The sequence below is a fragment of the Notamacropus eugenii genome, chromosome 4 (genome assembly GCF_028372415.1).
Source record: "Notamacropus eugenii isolate mMacEug1 chromosome 4, mMacEug1.pri_v2, whole genome shotgun sequence".
Lineage (NCBI taxonomy): Eukaryota > Metazoa > Chordata > Mammalia > Diprotodontia > Macropodidae > Notamacropus > Notamacropus eugenii.
The window spans coordinates 409,074,444-409,090,893 of NC_092875.1; the positions used below are offsets into that span (position 1 = coordinate 409,074,444).

The 16,450-nt window shown below is 34.7% G+C and overlaps 1 protein-coding gene across 1 annotated transcript in view; it reads right to left on the minus strand.

Moving 5' to 3' along the window:
- NDUFS4 (NADH:ubiquinone oxidoreductase subunit S4) overlaps window positions 1-16,450 on the minus strand; it is a 131,942-nt gene that overhangs the window by 20,240 nt on the left and 95,252 nt on the right. The window contains exons 5-6 of the mRNA XM_072606646.1: window positions 16,200-16,372; window positions 4,514-4,587 (exon numbers count right to left, since the gene is read on the minus strand). Of these exons, the coding sequence (XP_072462747.1) occupies window positions 4,514-4,587; window positions 16,200-16,372 (247 nt within the window). The remainder of the gene's footprint in view (window positions 1-4,513; window positions 4,588-16,199; window positions 16,373-16,450) is intronic.

The following is a 16,450-nucleotide window of genomic DNA, read 5'->3' on the forward strand; positions in this document are numbered from 1 at the left end:
CCAAGGGAAATGAGATTATTTATGAAAGCCTAAAATTGTACTTACTCTTGGTTTCCTACTTGAAACTTGCTCACAAAAGAATGTACTATAACCACGTAAAATGAGAAAGTACAATACAGAAATCTAAGAATGAGATATTTCTATAATATTTTTATATAAGTGCTAAATTTTTTAACTCTTCACAATGAGACAGACCCCACATGTAAAAACACTTTGTGCTTTTTAAAGGAAAAAAAAAGCCATATAAATTTGAGGTGGTACACCACAATTGTCCCATCTGTCTCTTTAGACAATGAAATCTGGCTTAATTCTCCCCAGCTGTGCAAAAGGGAAATCAAAGAAACTGAGCCAGGCAGTACCAGGGATGTGCTAAGGCTCTAGTGTTTCCATCACTTCCCATTGGAGAGATGAGTCATATGGCATGGATTACTTAAAAATTAAACAACCAGCACCTAAATGATGAGATATCAGTGATAGTAGTTATTTCATGTACTGAAATGCTTTCCACTAATACAATTTAAACTCCAGTATCTTAAAACCAGGACGAGATTATCTATCTATCTATCTATCTATCTATCTATCTATCTATCTATCTATCTATCTATCTATCTATGTGAAATTCTATAAATTTATAAATTTCCCATTTCATTTGCAGGTTTCTACACTGTGGATTTTGGATATTTAATTTTCTGTGATATGACTGTTTGGAGCAAATAACTATTAGTAATATTTTCAAATGCTACAAAGAAAAATTGTCACTGACCAAACTCAGAATGCAACAATTACCTTGTACATTCCATGTAAATTAAAGTGCTTTTTTAAAAAAATTGTTTTTTACAGAACTGACTGGAAGTACAATGCAAATACAGAAATTCTGAAGTTCCATGATTTTGTTTGTGAGACTTTTATCAGCAAGTAATCTCAGTTCAAGTATTATGAAAGGTCTTTTCTCCATTGATAACCCAAAGCTCAAGTTCTGACAAAACTTCATTAAGTTAATGATTTTCCCTACTCTCCATTTGTGCCCCAAACAAAAACTACCACATAATTTGGCACAAATTGACATGACTGACGGTTTTTGCTCAACAGAGGCTTAGGACCAGAATAGCAAAGAGTTTGTGAGGCCAAAGGCTGAGGTACATTGATAGTTGGCAGGTTCCAAGATTCCTAACACAGCTGTGTACCCACATTATGCCTGCTGAAAGTAAAGTTATGATTTCTATTCCCTCATACAATTGAAAGATAATCTAAAGGAAAAAAAGACATCAGGGGAAAAGTCTTGTCAGAAATGACACCTGAAATTTTCCTCTAGTCATAAAATTTCCAATGTCTAGCATACCATCTCTCACAAAGCACTAAGGAATCATTTTACTATCTTAACTGAATTATTAAATATTTTGTAAGCACAAGAGGCTTTAAAATACATTTCTATACTGGCCAAGAAATTATTTCCATGAAGAATGTATAAAACAAGCCAATACATTTACTGGAAACATGAGGTATTTTAAATGACCCATCAGATCAATACTATTATTATATGCCAAGAATTAAAATTTCTTCCCAAAAACCTTTGATAGGATGTAGTTAGTGGTACCCTTAAAATTTAATCTTTTATTTTTATTTGTAATGCATTAATTTAGATCCTACTAAATGAACAAGTTCTAAATTCAGACTAGATATATAGGCAGTCCCCAAATTATAAATAGGGAACATCCCAAAATTTTGTCTGTAAATCATTTGTTGATAACTTGGAATATATTTCCCTCTAGGAGCAATATGTGGTATTTATGTTCCTAGGCTAGACCACAAAAAGGTATCTAATATATAATACTGCTTAAGTATTTAGTACTATATTAGTAAAACAACTCAACTACCATGTTTAATAATGTCTTTATGTAATGTGTACCAGGTTACAACTTAAAGATGCTGCACCTCTACTCCCACCCCCTATTTCCCCTTTACAGATGCTGTCAGGAGGGATTACTAAGTCACTGATTGGGTCTCCAGCAGGGCAGAAGCTGGGATGAACAGCAGAAGATGGGAAGAGCCTATAGCTCTAGTTTTTAACCTAGGGTCCATGAACCTTAATAAACACAGTATGTATGTATGTACATATGTACACATGTATGTATGTATATGCACGCACACACACATATAGATAACTATTTCATTTTAATTAGTTTTCTCTGAGACAGCTAAGTGGTACAGTAGATAGAACGCACGGCCTAGAGTTAGGAAGACCCAAGTCCAAGACTAACCTCAAATACTAACTGTATGACTCCAGGGAAATCACTTAAACTCTGCTTGCCTAATTTCCTCAACTGTAAAATCCAGATAATAACAGCACCTACCTTGCAGGTATGAGATGATATTTATGAACACAATGCCTGTCACACACTAGGTTCTATAATAAATGCTTGTTCTCTTTCCCTTCCTGTTCTTCTTTGTAACCTTATTTAGAAAAATTAACAGGGGGTATAAAGGCTTCATCAGACTGTGGTACATGAATACAATATAGAATGTTATTGTTTTGTGCAAAGAAGCATGGAATGAATTATATTAAATCATACAAAATTAAGTAAGCAGAACCAGGAAAACAATATATGTGATAAATACAACAATGCAAACTGAAAGAATAGCAAAACTAATGAAAATGAATGTTATAAAATTTTAAAGATCAAGCTTGGCTCCAAGAATAAATATAAGAGGACATCTTTCCTTGATCTTTTGCAGAGGTACACCTCCATGGGTTTGGAACACTGCGTACAATAACATTTTCAACGTGCTGAGTGATTTTGATGAACTTAAAAAAAAAAAATTTTTTTTTTTTTAATTAATGAATGGCTTCCTGGGAATGGGCAGGAAGAGAAATGAAGAAGGAACCTATGAACCACCCTTATGTTTAGGTTCAACTTCTTTTTGCCTTTTCATTTAATTTAAAATGAGAATGTCAATATTGATACATTTTCATTCCAGTAGTATACTGATTTGTTGATCTTTGATTTCGAATTTAGAATATCAACTGCTAAAGTAATCTTTACAAATCATTTAAAAACTGATACTTAGCACCTTTTGCCTCTTTGTCCTCCATCCTTGTCACTATCACCACAGAAGCAGAAAGAACTTACAACAAGACTATTTTATATTTTCCTTTGTTTCAGTTGATTCAAATCAGTCTAACAAACATACATTAAGTGCCGTGCCCATAATGAGAAAAGCACTGTGCAAGGCACTGAGAATACAAAGACAAAAATTAAGAAGTGAGTCCTTCCTCTGAAGGAGCTGTCCATGAGTTGTACTGGTCAAATATTTCATCATTATGTGAATAGGCTACTGCTGATGAGACTCTTTGTAGTAGACTGCAGGAATAATGCTTAAAAAGTAGACACAGTCTATTGTGAAACCACACCTGAACCTCCACTGGCATAGCTTTGAGAACCTGGGGTCACTCTGTGGCAAGATATGGCACCAGATTAAGACTTTGTAGATTCCTGCCCAAAGCTGAATGGGATAAAACTAAGGAGAAAGGACTTAGTGCTAAAGTACTCAAGCTGTATATAAATGACTACACTTTGGTAATTTAAAAACTACTCCTCTGTCATTACTGATTTTTAAAAGTTTTATTAAGGCTTTTTGCCTTTACAGCAGGCACGTTTATTCCTCTCAGTCCGGTGATTGAACTTTCCCTTGTGACAAAGAAAAATCTATGCATAGACCTCCTAGATTTTTCTCTCTAGTTATAGCCATATAGGATATGAACTCTTCTGTTTGGCTTTTAAAATTCCCTACAGCCTCGTATGATTGTACATTTCCAGTCTCACTACTCCCCTCCACACACTCTGAAGTCTAGTCATACTACCCTTCTTTCTGTTCCCCACAAATAACACTCCATTGGGCACTGGCTTCTCCCAATTCCTTCCCAGTTCATATCTGTAACATTCTCTCTCCTCACCTGTCTCTTGGAATCCCTGGTTTCCTTGAAGACTCAGCTCAAGTGCCAGTTTCTGCCTTTCCTGGTCATTGCAGTTGCTAATGCCTTTATCTCCAATGTTACCTTGTATCTACTTCTGTTTGTCTCATGGACTCTTGCTTTTGTCTTCATACCCCTGGCACTGGAGCAGAATGTCTGGCACGCAGTCAGCATTGAGTAAATGCTTGTTGACTGATATAACATTCCATTAAATTTGGAGGTCTCTTTGAAAGTACTTATTTATTTATGTAAGGTATCTATCAGTATAAGGAGGGGCTGTTTTTTGCCTTTCTTTGTATGCCTAGACCTCAGTACAGTGATTAGAAGAGTGTAAGGGCTTTGCTGGCTAATTGATAACAGCCAAATAAGGGTATGTGGTTAATTAAGAGATTCTAGGACTTGCCACAAGATTTAGTTTTTAAGTTTTCTTACCAAAACTTGAAGTTCTTAAATTCATGCTTCTACTACTATTGAATGATAAGGTGAAAAATCCATTCATAAAATCACAGGCTGACCATTTTAGAGAAAAGAAAGAATACATACCATTTTTTTCTGCAAATGCAATTGCATCTTCTTTAGTACTGAAGGTTAGAACCAGGTTTGATAGAGGATCTGCCCTGTAGGAAATATATTTGCATCTGGTCATCTTTAATATGACAATATATTATAAGACATTTTTAGACTTATAAACGTGTGTGTATATGTATGTATGTGTCTGCATTTTTGAGCATTTTCATGATAAAACACAAAGGGCTATATATGAAAACAGGAGGAAGAAAACTGAGATGTGAGGCTTCTTTTTATCCTCATCACCCAGACAGAGAACCCTGCTGAGAGATAACAACAAAACTCTGACCATCTTAATTCCACCATTACTATAAAGCATAGAGAAACTGCCAAGATATGATGAACATGGCTTGTGTTCCAACTTCTGAAGAAATCACTCCTACTGTTAGAGACACTTAGAACAATGAGGCTCCAGGGCCTAATGGCACACCTGCTGTGTTTTTCAAGCAGGAATGGAGGTAATGTTTAGACATCTAGGCTTTTTTTTTTCCCTTCCAAAATATGAAATGCTGAAAAAATGTCACTACCATTGTCTCCCTTAATGAAAGCTGATGGTAGCAAACAGGAATTCTATGGGTTGGATTCTTGGAATAACTCCTAACTATATAACAAATCATATACTCCCAAGAATCACACTATTTTTCTTGCTTTCTTCAAGTCTTGAATCAAATCCTACATTCTGCAAGTCTTTCCCAGTCTCCCTCAGTCCTAGTACCTCCCTGTGAAATTACCTTTAATTTAGTCTGTAAATGTCTTGTATGTAACTAGTAGGTTGCAGGTGACTACTTGAGAACAAGGTTTCTTTGTGTCTTTCTTTGTGAATCTCCAGCACAGTGCTGGCATGTACTAATAGTCTGATAAATGCTTGGCGACCTGATGATTACATTATTTGATCCTTGCTATTTTAAATCAGACAAAGGAAGAATATATAAAACATGAAGATTCTCTGAACTCTTTAGAAACTGGCTATTAAGAAACAACTTTTAGATATTGAAGGGGTCTGAAAAAACTAGTCTAATTCATTTTTATAAGTGAAGAAACTGAGGCTCAGAGCAGCAAAGAGATCTTCTCAAGATCATAAAATAATTAATCAAGCATATATAAAGTTTTATTACGTGCCAGGCACTATGTTAAGGACTAGAAATACAAGGAAGGAAGGAAGGGAGAGAGGGTACTTGCCCTCTAGAAACTGACATTCTACTAGGAAGGAAAACATGTATAGATAAAATTATACAAAGTATATAAGAAATGAGTATAAGGTAGTGGGGAGTACGTGGAGAATAGAAGAATCACTAGAAACTGGGGAGATCAACAAAGTCCCAATACAGGATCCAAGACCAGAATCCAGAACTACTGATTCCCATAGTACTCTTTGTGATATAATTACTACACTACATCACAAACCAACTAAGAACAAATGTCAATGTGCATACAATCTATCAAATTGCTTATGATTGCTGAAGTTAATCCAGCTGATGAATGAACAGCACTGAAACAGCACATGGCTAGGAATTAGGAGATCTAAATTCTAATTCTTTGAGGGGAAGGTTATCACCTCCATTTTTCAGATAAACAGACCTGGAAAGTTAATAAAATATTACTATAATAATTTTTTATTATTATAGAAGAGCAATAGAATTTTAGAGCTATAAGGTGCCTTAGAGATCATTAGGCCCACCTCTCATTTCACAGATAAGGAAACTGAGGCTCAGATATTAACTAGATAAGAACACAAAGCTAGCTGGTGGCAGAAATTCAATTCAAATCCATGTCTCCTAGCTCCCAAGTCAATATTTCTTTTCTGTGATACAGTGATGCCTCCTTTTAAAATTGTTTTCATACACTAATTCATTAAGTGACTTGACTAAGGGTCATATATAATTGGTTCAAGTCTCCTGATTCCTACCTCTATGCTCTAAAACATACTGTCATTTATCAACTGGTCCATGTCCATCAGCAAATCACAACAGATTAATATTTCTACAGACATTCCATTCTTAACAAAAAAGGTCTGATTGCAACTGTGAGTTGTCTTCCAGGGCAAAAGAAAGGAGAAGAAAGTAGTAAGCACTTAATGAATGCTTGTTGAGGTTACAACAATACAATTTTTGAGTCTTACAAAATGACATATTTTACTTGTGATGCTTCTTTGTTTTTGTTCCCAAGACTAAGTATGGTTTTCTTTTAAAAAATAGTTACTTTTTACTATTTTGAATTTCCAACAGGAGCAAGCAATTAAAAATATAAAAAGGTAAATCAGAAGTGGAAACAGGCATAATTTACTATTTTGCTAATCACTAATAGATATCTGGATTCCACATATGATACAACCTTCTGCCAGAACCTGCCAGGCATCTTGAATCCCCATACCTAGGCAGAGATATCAACACAACACCAAAACAGTGTCAACACAAACTGCCTAGAAGTACAAATGTCAAAAGACACAAACTAGGTATAGACCAATATCTCACACCATATACTGAGATAAGATCAGAATAGATTCATGACACTGAAAACAAATTAGAAGAGCAAGGAATAGTCTACCTGTCAGATCTCTGGGGAGGGGAAGAATTCATGACCAAATAAGAGATAAAAACCATTGCAAAATGTAAAATAGATAATTTTGATTAAATTAAAAAGCTTTTGTACAAACAAAACCAAAGCAACCAAGATTACAAGGCAAGCAGAAAGCTGAGAAACAATCTCTACAACAACTGTCTCTGATAAAGGCCTCATTTCTAAAATACATAAAGAACTGAGTCAAATTTATAATACAAGCCATTACCTGAATGATAAATGGTCAAACGATATGAACAGGCAGTTTTCAGATGAAGAAATCAAAGTTATCTACAGGCATATGAAGAAGTGCTCTAAATCACTTGTGAGTAGAGAAAGGAAAATTAAAACAACTCTGTGACACCACCCCACACCCATCAGATTGGTTAATATGACAGAAAAGGAAAATGATAAATGTTGGAGAAAATGTGAGCAAATTGGGACACTGATACACTGTTGGTGGAGTTGTGAAGTGATCCAATCATTCTAGAGAGCAATTCGGAACTATGTTCAAAGGGCAACCAAACTATGCTTACCCTTTGATCCAACAATACTACTATTAGGTCTGTATCTCAAAGAGAACATAAAATAGGAAAAGGACCTATATGTACAAAAATATTTATAACAGCCCTATTTGTGGTGGCAAAGAATTGGAAATGCAGAGGATGCCCATCAATTGGGGAATGGTTGAACAAGCTGTGGTATACGAATGTAATGGAATACTATTGTGCAATAAGAAATGATGAAGAAATAGATTTCAGAAATCCTGGAAAGACTTGTATAAACTGATGCAAAGTTAAATGGGAAGAACCAGGAAACCATTGTACACAGAATCAGCAACACTGTGTGATGATCAACTATGAATGACTCACCTCTTCTTAGCAACACAATGATCCAAGACAAGTTACAAAGGCCTCAAGAAGGAAAATGCTTATCCATACCCAGATAAAAAACTGATAAACTCTGAATGCAGATTGAAGAATATTTTTTACTTACTTCTTTCTCATGTTTTTTAAAATGTTTCTTCTTTTACAATTATGATTAATATAGTAATATTTTTCACATGATAGGACTTGTATAAGCTATCTCAAACTGCCTACCATTTTCAGAAGAGAGGAGGGAGAAAAATTTGGAACTCAAAATCTTGTAATAATGAATGCTAAAAATTTTCTTGACATGTAACTCGGGGAAAAATGCTATTTTAAAAAAAGTATAAATATCAAGTGATATATCTAACTTGAAATGAAAGATAATGGTTGCATTACAAGATGTTTGTAAGATATTTAAGTTATAGGATATCAATGCTGATGCCTTTGCTAAGCAAAGAAAGTCAACTGGACAAGTTTCTACTTTTCAATGGTTGGTTTAATTTAATTCAAGTCCTAAACGGCTCTAACTTGTGCGATGGTTCTCTAGTCCTTCCAGGAAGGTCATTAGCCAGAAAATGCATTCTTTATTTTTACCTTATATTTTTCATTTTTTGTTAAAAGTTCATTTTTTCAATTAACAAGCATTCAAATATATTAATCTGTATATACTACTACCTCTCACACTATCATTGAACTAATTAAAAAATAAAGCTCTGGCATAGCTTCAAAGACCAGCAAAACCAATTCCTACATTAAGCATGTCCAAAACTGTTACATATCATCATGCCTTTGAAGTTCATGTATTCTGGCAGGAAGTGAGTTTTTTAGCTGAAAATAGTTGCTAAAATGTTAACACATATAATTTCCTTTCCTCTTCCTTTAGTTTCGATGTGGGATAGACTTAGTGGTGTTTTAGTTAGGTGAAGAGCATGTATAGTTTAGTAACATTCAGGGCATAGGTACAAATCTGTAAATGCACTCATAATTATACAGATATTAAAAGAGTGATGACTAGAATTAAATTAAATTTACAACTGATTTCTCAAGAATCTAAATAAAAATATAGATAGAATTTATGACTATGGCATCCTAAAGTTAAAAATAACCTTTTTTTGAAGAGATTTTGAAAACATAATATTTCAATATTTTTAATAGCTTTATAAACATGAATATTCTTTCCAAGTTTGTGGACACACACACATACCAGAGACAGCACAGGAGGGCAGTCTGGTAAATAAGTGCATAAACATTTAATTCGATTCAGTTCTACAAACTGTGGGTCGACTGTACCAAGGACCATGATAACGTGTAGAGGATATAAAAACACAAACAGTCCCTGTCCTCAACAAGTTTATAACTTTAAAACAATCTTAAGAGATTAATTCATGGAAACTACAAGGACATGATCTTTAAGTTGATAAATTAACTTATTTAAGTTTTCAAATGACATTAGTTTTGCTTAGTATCTTCCTTCTAATTTTGATGCTTTAATCCCTAGAAATTTCTCAATTAGCAAATCCTGCTGCTAATAACTTCTCGGTGGCACAAAGTCCAACAAAATCTAGGCTAGGAGGAATGAGGAAAATATTCTAGTTCATCCTTGCCAATAAACCCAACTGGTGCCAGTCTTTTCCACCTGTTCTATTACTGGAATTCTCTAAGGAACTTAAACGCCTCAGTAGGCATTTAATAGTAGATAACCAGAGAAGATGGTAAACTTCCAAACTTGCCTCTAAATGAGTCTAGTACACAGTCCTTTCTACACAAAGATGTCCAATAAATGCTGGTAAGATAATTATCAAAGTCTTCATGATCTATCATTAAATTATCAAAAGGTCTTGCAACCTAGCTATCTTCTTGAAAATGGATTTGGTGATTTACCACATGCTATAAACTCCCCAAATCTTGACCTTAAGAATTAAGATTCTCTTTAACTCTTAAAAAGTTACCACCTCTCAGTCATATCTAATCAAACTTGAATTAATGATGGTTGAACTATAAGATTCCAAAAATTTCCATAAAAGATTTAACCTCATTCAAGTTTAGGCTATCTCTACCTCTTTAAAAAATGATATGCACCCTATTTGCCAGATTGCTTACTACAATCTAGATAACCCTCAGAGTTACTGTGAGGGTCAAATTAGATGATATATGTAAAGCTGTTGGCATAGTGTCTGATACGTAGGAGGCATTTTATAAATTGATAGTTTTCACCCTCATGCACACTGTATAACAAACTTGGCCAATGAAATGTCAGGGTAAACAGGTATCATTCCATTAAAAGCAATGTTACAGTAAGATAGGTCCAATCTTCTGGTCAATATTGTGTGTGTGGTGTAGGTCATGTGTTGTGTGTGTGTCTGTGTGTGGTGTGTGTGTGTGTGTGTAGGAGGATGGGGTAGGTAAAAACTGCTACTTGGGGACACTTGCTACATTATACATAGGAGAGCTATTTTCAGGCCTACAAATGGCATCTGCTTTGCTGATCCAATAAGGAGTTTGGATAAATCATACTATGTGGAAAGTTAGGTGCTGTAAGAATTAGCAATAGCTAAATTAGTGTGTACCTCTGCTTAAATTAGATGACCTTCTATTTCCAAGGATGACACAGAGGGCAAGTTAGTTGCCAGAAACTGAATGAGAGATGAGTTATTCTCTAAATATAAAATCCTCCACTTGGTTTTCAAAGTCCTTCACAACCTGGCCCCCTCCTACCGTTTTAGTCTTCTTATCCCCTCTACATATTCTATCACCCAGTAACACTGGTCTCCTTCATGCTCTTCCCACAAGATACTCCATCCTTCAACTCCTGGCATTTCTCCTATGCCTTGAATTCTCTCCCTTTTCATCTGTCTCTTGGATTCCTTTAGGTACCAGCTAAAATCCCACCTTTTGCAAGAAATATTTCCCAATTCCCTTTAATAATAGTGTCTTCCCTTGAAGATTATCTCCAGTTTCTCCAGTATATATTTTCGTTTGTGCATCATCTCCCCCATTAGACTGTGAATTCCTTGAGAAGGAACTGTTTTTTGTCTTTCTATGCATTCCCAGTGGTTAGCACACAATAGGTGCTTAAAAAAAAACTATTGCTAACTAAAGAAAAACAAGAAAACTAAATATATAAGATATAAAAAGACAAGAAATGCTAAAACTAAATATAGAAACTATATCAATTTTTGCCAAAGAGGTTCAATGGTCCAATATTCACTATATGCTGAGAGAGAAAAAGTCACCAGTGAGCATTTTAAATGCCTATGCCTCCATCAGAACTAAAATCTTAAATAAGGCAGTGATGCAAAAAGGCAGTTTGGTAAAGACATAATCAAAGGTGGTTTAAAAAAACAACACTTATATGTGCTTGGGGGAGTGGGGTATGGGAAAAAGAAACAGGAAAGAGATATCAGCTTTTATTGGTATGGAAACTCCTGGTAAGAAAATTCCTTTCACAAACACAGATCTACAACTGATCTTAGAGATTTAAGTGATTTGTCCAGGGTCACATGGCTAGTATGTGTAAGAAACAGGATTTGAATCCAGAATTCCTTGATTCAAAGACAGCTTTCTATCTACTATGACTCATGGATTTCATAAACACAAAAAATCTCAAGGGACTCCAAATTTAGATTGTAGCTCATTTTTTTCTTTTCCTTTAAAAATAACCCTGGAGGCTTAGAATAATTAGAAAGTGATTGAATTATGGGTATTGTTTGATTCTGATATCTACAAATGTTTCACTACCACATTAAGGGAAAATTATTTTACTTTAAGTTTCTAAACTCTAAAATAAGCTTGGTTCCAAGAGAAAAGATGGGGGGGAATGTACCCCTCTCCATTTGTTGAAAGGGAAGATGGGTTATATGAGTGAAATATTGCATATGGTGGCAGACATGTTCAATTGAATTCAGTTTTCCCGAACTTTTTTCCCCTGTTAATATCTTCATTACAAGGGAATATTGGAGATAGGAGCGTATATTTGGAAATAAAATTTGAAAATAAAGGATGGATATTAAAAAAAAAAAAACCATCCAAATATATGTAAAAAATTAAATCTCAATGTAGAGAACTGATGGAAATTAACGATTTGTCTACATATCCAAAAAAAGAGGTATAAGAAAACTGTGTTTAATGAGAGGCTGGAGCACTTGTTTTTACAACCTGAACATATAGCACTTAAACCCTAGTTAAAGGCATTGGTATATGACTCATTTCATCACATAAACAAAGCTCCTAAGTGATACTTACTAACTCTTGTTTGTATAGTGGTGTATATGCTGCACAGCATTATCTCACATGAGCCTTCCAAGAACCCTATGAAGTAAACAGGGCAGGTATTATCCTGATTTTATAGATGTGAAAATGAAGCTCAAAAAAACTGAGACTTACCCAAGTTTCTATGGTTAGCAAAGACAGTGAGGCCTAGTGGTTAAGACAACAAGATCTGGAGTCAGGAAGAGCTGGGTTCATATCCCAGCCTTTAAAATACTAGATGTGTGACCACTGGTAAGCCCTTAACTCCTGAGAATGCTTCTGTAAAAAAGGAATAATGCCTAAAATACCTAATTCACAGGGCTGTTTTAGGGTAATAGATGTATTATATATAATACTATAGTATATATACACACATATATATATAGTATAGGACTATAGCCCTATATAAATAGTGGTCGCTACTAGTAGTACTTAGCAGAACTAGAATCTCCTTACCAATGCTTTGCCCAGCATATTACACTAACTATATATGTATATATTGCTCATAACTTTTTTGGAAGTACTTCCACAGCCAGTTTAAGAACCACAAAAAAATCTACTCCCTGCAATGGTATTTCCTGCCTTGATCATCTATCCATCACTGGTGTAAGCAATTCCTGTGAAGAAGGGGCCTTCCTTCCTTGATATCAACTATACCAACTGAAAACTTAATTGCTACATGGCAAAGTAAGCAAACCCTAGAGTCTCAGGCATGTCAACACCCCCACCCCAGACTACCTTCTAGTTCAACCCCAGAGAGCCATTACACAAAGAAACAACTTCTGGGAAGACAGACTCTGGCAACTGCTTCTACGAGTATTGCAACCCCATATGCAGAAAAGAATATTCTCACCATCAAAGTCCTTGGGAGACTGTTAAATAGTTTAGGATCTATGGAAATGACATTAAAGAAGGTGCATTACTATCTTCTTTGCCAGGGCACTCCAAGGTGAAAACTATTATGTAATCTCCTCCATTAGAATTCGAGCTCCTTTAGAGTAAACTGCCTCTGTTCTTCTACTTGTATCCCCAGTACTTAGCAGGGTGCTTTGCAAGTAGTAATCATTTAATAAATGGTTTTTCATTGATTTATGGGGATTGACTCTGAATAACTTTAGGGCAGAGATTTGCCACAATTGAGACTATTCAATAGAATGTGGTACTTACTCTGAAATCAATAACCAAGGAAGCCCTGCAAAAAATGGTTTGAAAAATGGCAATATAGTTGGGATAAGCATACATATAGCTTCCTAATGATTGCACTGAAAAAGAATACTAATTCTGATGTCTAAGTTCTGGTACATTTGACATGACTGTTAGTCACATTGGTCTGTGAAATCCAAAACTCAGCCCTCCTCCTAGGTAGGAGCCAATCACTGGCTATTATGACAAATTTCTACTACCAGACTCGCTATTTAACTAGGAGATTTTACTTGAATCATTCTATATTTAGGTAGTATAATCCTATCATTTTAAAGATGAAGGAGTTGAGGTCCAGACATGCTGAGTGAGGAGGTGTCCAAGTTCAGAACACTGGACAAGCCAGGCCACTGTCAGTCTCATGGAGGTTGTTTATCTCACTGCAGTCTCTGTGTTAGGCCATCACTTATACTCTTCACTTGATTTTATTTCTCCTTAAATGGGGAAAGAGAGACAGGGACAGACAGACAGACAGAGGGATAGGTAAAAGAGGGACAGGGAGGGAGATGTGGTATGTTCGAAAGATTTTATGCAAAGCAAAAGAAATGCGTGTGCATGTATATGTATGTATCCATATATGTACATGTAGGCCCACACAAATAAATGTATATTTGTGTATCTGTGTCTCTGTCCATGTAGTTAAGAGCTCCACATCACTGACATTTGGCAACTCTGTGGGTGTGGGAACGGGTAGAGTGCCAGGTGCAGCACGGACAACAACATTCCTCTTTCCCCACACCCCAAAACAATTCCTTTGACTGACACTAAATATCCAACATTAACAGATTAGCATTCCCTGGTTCCTTATTGTATTTAGTAGAATTTTAGCCCAATAATGCTTATACTGAAAATTTCATGAAAAGTCAGGTGTTGAAAAATCCAGATCTTTAAAAGTTTATGAGCAAAAAGCAGGGAAATAAATATACAAATATAAATGCTTTAAAAAACTACTTTTGCAAATGTTAATACAGAATTTCATGTTTTATTCACAATACCTAAAGTCTTAAATGTTACTTTGTCATATCATTAAACATTATGGTTGGGAGCAGGTATGGTAAATGAAAAAGCTGCTTTGCCCAAATAATATTTTCAAAAATTCTTTAATGCTGCAACAAGCTCTGTTTCTGAGATTTTAAAAAAATGAGAAGTGATATAATTAAACCTATAGGCTAATTTTTTTTTCTTTTACTACCAGGACAAATGGGAGTAATGAAACCTCTATCAAACTTAAGATTTATTTTAGAAAGTACCATTTTTCTAACTATTGCATTATAGTGAGATATCCCTTATTCTTGTAAATATTTCCCTTTAGTCTATAATGTTTCTTTGGTTAATTTAAAAGGTTCTTGAGAATCTAGAATCAAGTTTAACCCATGGAGTATGTATTATTTATTCATTAAAAGTAATTATGGTATTAAAAGAAGACAAGATTAGGTACAAATTTCCATGTTTCTGGCTTTTTCTTGTTTGTTTTTTTAAAGAGAGAATACATTTAGAAGCTCATGAAACTACTTCAAAACCCAAACAGGGAATTCTAGACTTAGCTGTACTTTAAATAATATAATCATATAAGCTTCTGTTTAAGAATAGTAAATCCAAAATAGTCTGTCTAAACTCAAACTGTGTTCTTGCATGAAATGTTAGGCTAAAGTAAAATACTATCTATCAAAGTATACTGCACATGGTGGATCCTCAATAAATATCCGGTGAATGTTGAAACAAATTAAGATATGCCAGCCCCAAGTCCCTAAAAGAGTTTTAATACTGAAGATAGGAACGTGGAAAGGTATAGTAATGTAGCATACAGGTGCTCATGTTAAAATTTCATGTTTAATGAAACTACAAATACTATGCTTTTTCTTAAAAATTCAGATCTTTCTACTACATGATTTAAAAGTCTATATCATATAGTAGACTTATTCTGAAGGATGTGTCAAAGACCCTTACATGCAATGACAAAAATCTAATCTGGCAAATTATAGAAAGCTATATTCAGATTTAATAATGGCAGCCATTTTAAACAGGCATTCTGTTCAACTAAATCTACAGGAAAAGATAAGTAACATACCTTACTAAAACTAGAAAGTTAATCTGGACTGGTAAAAAAATTTCATTAGAACTGAGTTGCATAAAATGTCTTAAGAATTCCCAACTATAATATTAATATTAGGGCTTATCTAATGTCCCAGACTGAGACATCGTTAGTATTAACATTTACTGAACTTGATTCTATACCACTGAGAGTAAAGTCATTTATTTTGGGGACATTTTATGACTACTATGTTGATATAGCCCCTAAGGACTGTCTAACTCTCCCAAATAAGTTAGAGCACTAATTTCTAACACCTGACTACTTTCCTCTAAGCTGTATAAATAAATTTCATTGTGACTTAATACTAAGAAGAAAAGGATAATGTACTAGGATTATAAATCTAGAGCTGCAAGGCACAAAATTAGTTAACACTTTTTCCTTAATTACCCAAGTGAAATTTGAAATATCTGACTTAAGCACAATGCCATTTGGGCAACCATTATTCAGTATTCACTGTATACCCAGAACTGTGCTGGTCCAGATTAACATAATAGGATGAAAGGCATCAATGTAATTTCCACATTTTATGTTTCTTCAGGCAAAGTGCCTATACTAACCTGTCTTCATGAGCACTGTGAAAACATACCGTCACTGCACATGAAACAGCCCGAAAATTTAAAGTGTTCAAAGTAAAACAAACAAAAAACTGCACAGAAGTAAAAGCGAAGTCCAAATTAAACCAACAAACAGCACTCACGTTGACGCCCAACCCATCAAAGGGTTTTCCCATCGCTCTCTGGTATCAAACTCCATCTTCCATTTCTTTGTGTTGTTTACTCCAGCTTGCATGTTATTGCGAGTAGGAACAAAAATCTGAACTTTTCTGGTTTTGATATGTTCCTCTGGAACACCAGTCAATGTAGTGATATCCTAAAAAGAAATAAACAATTAAACATGTTTCAGAAAGAGTACATACCCATAAATGTGCTTCTATAGGTCCCTTTCTTT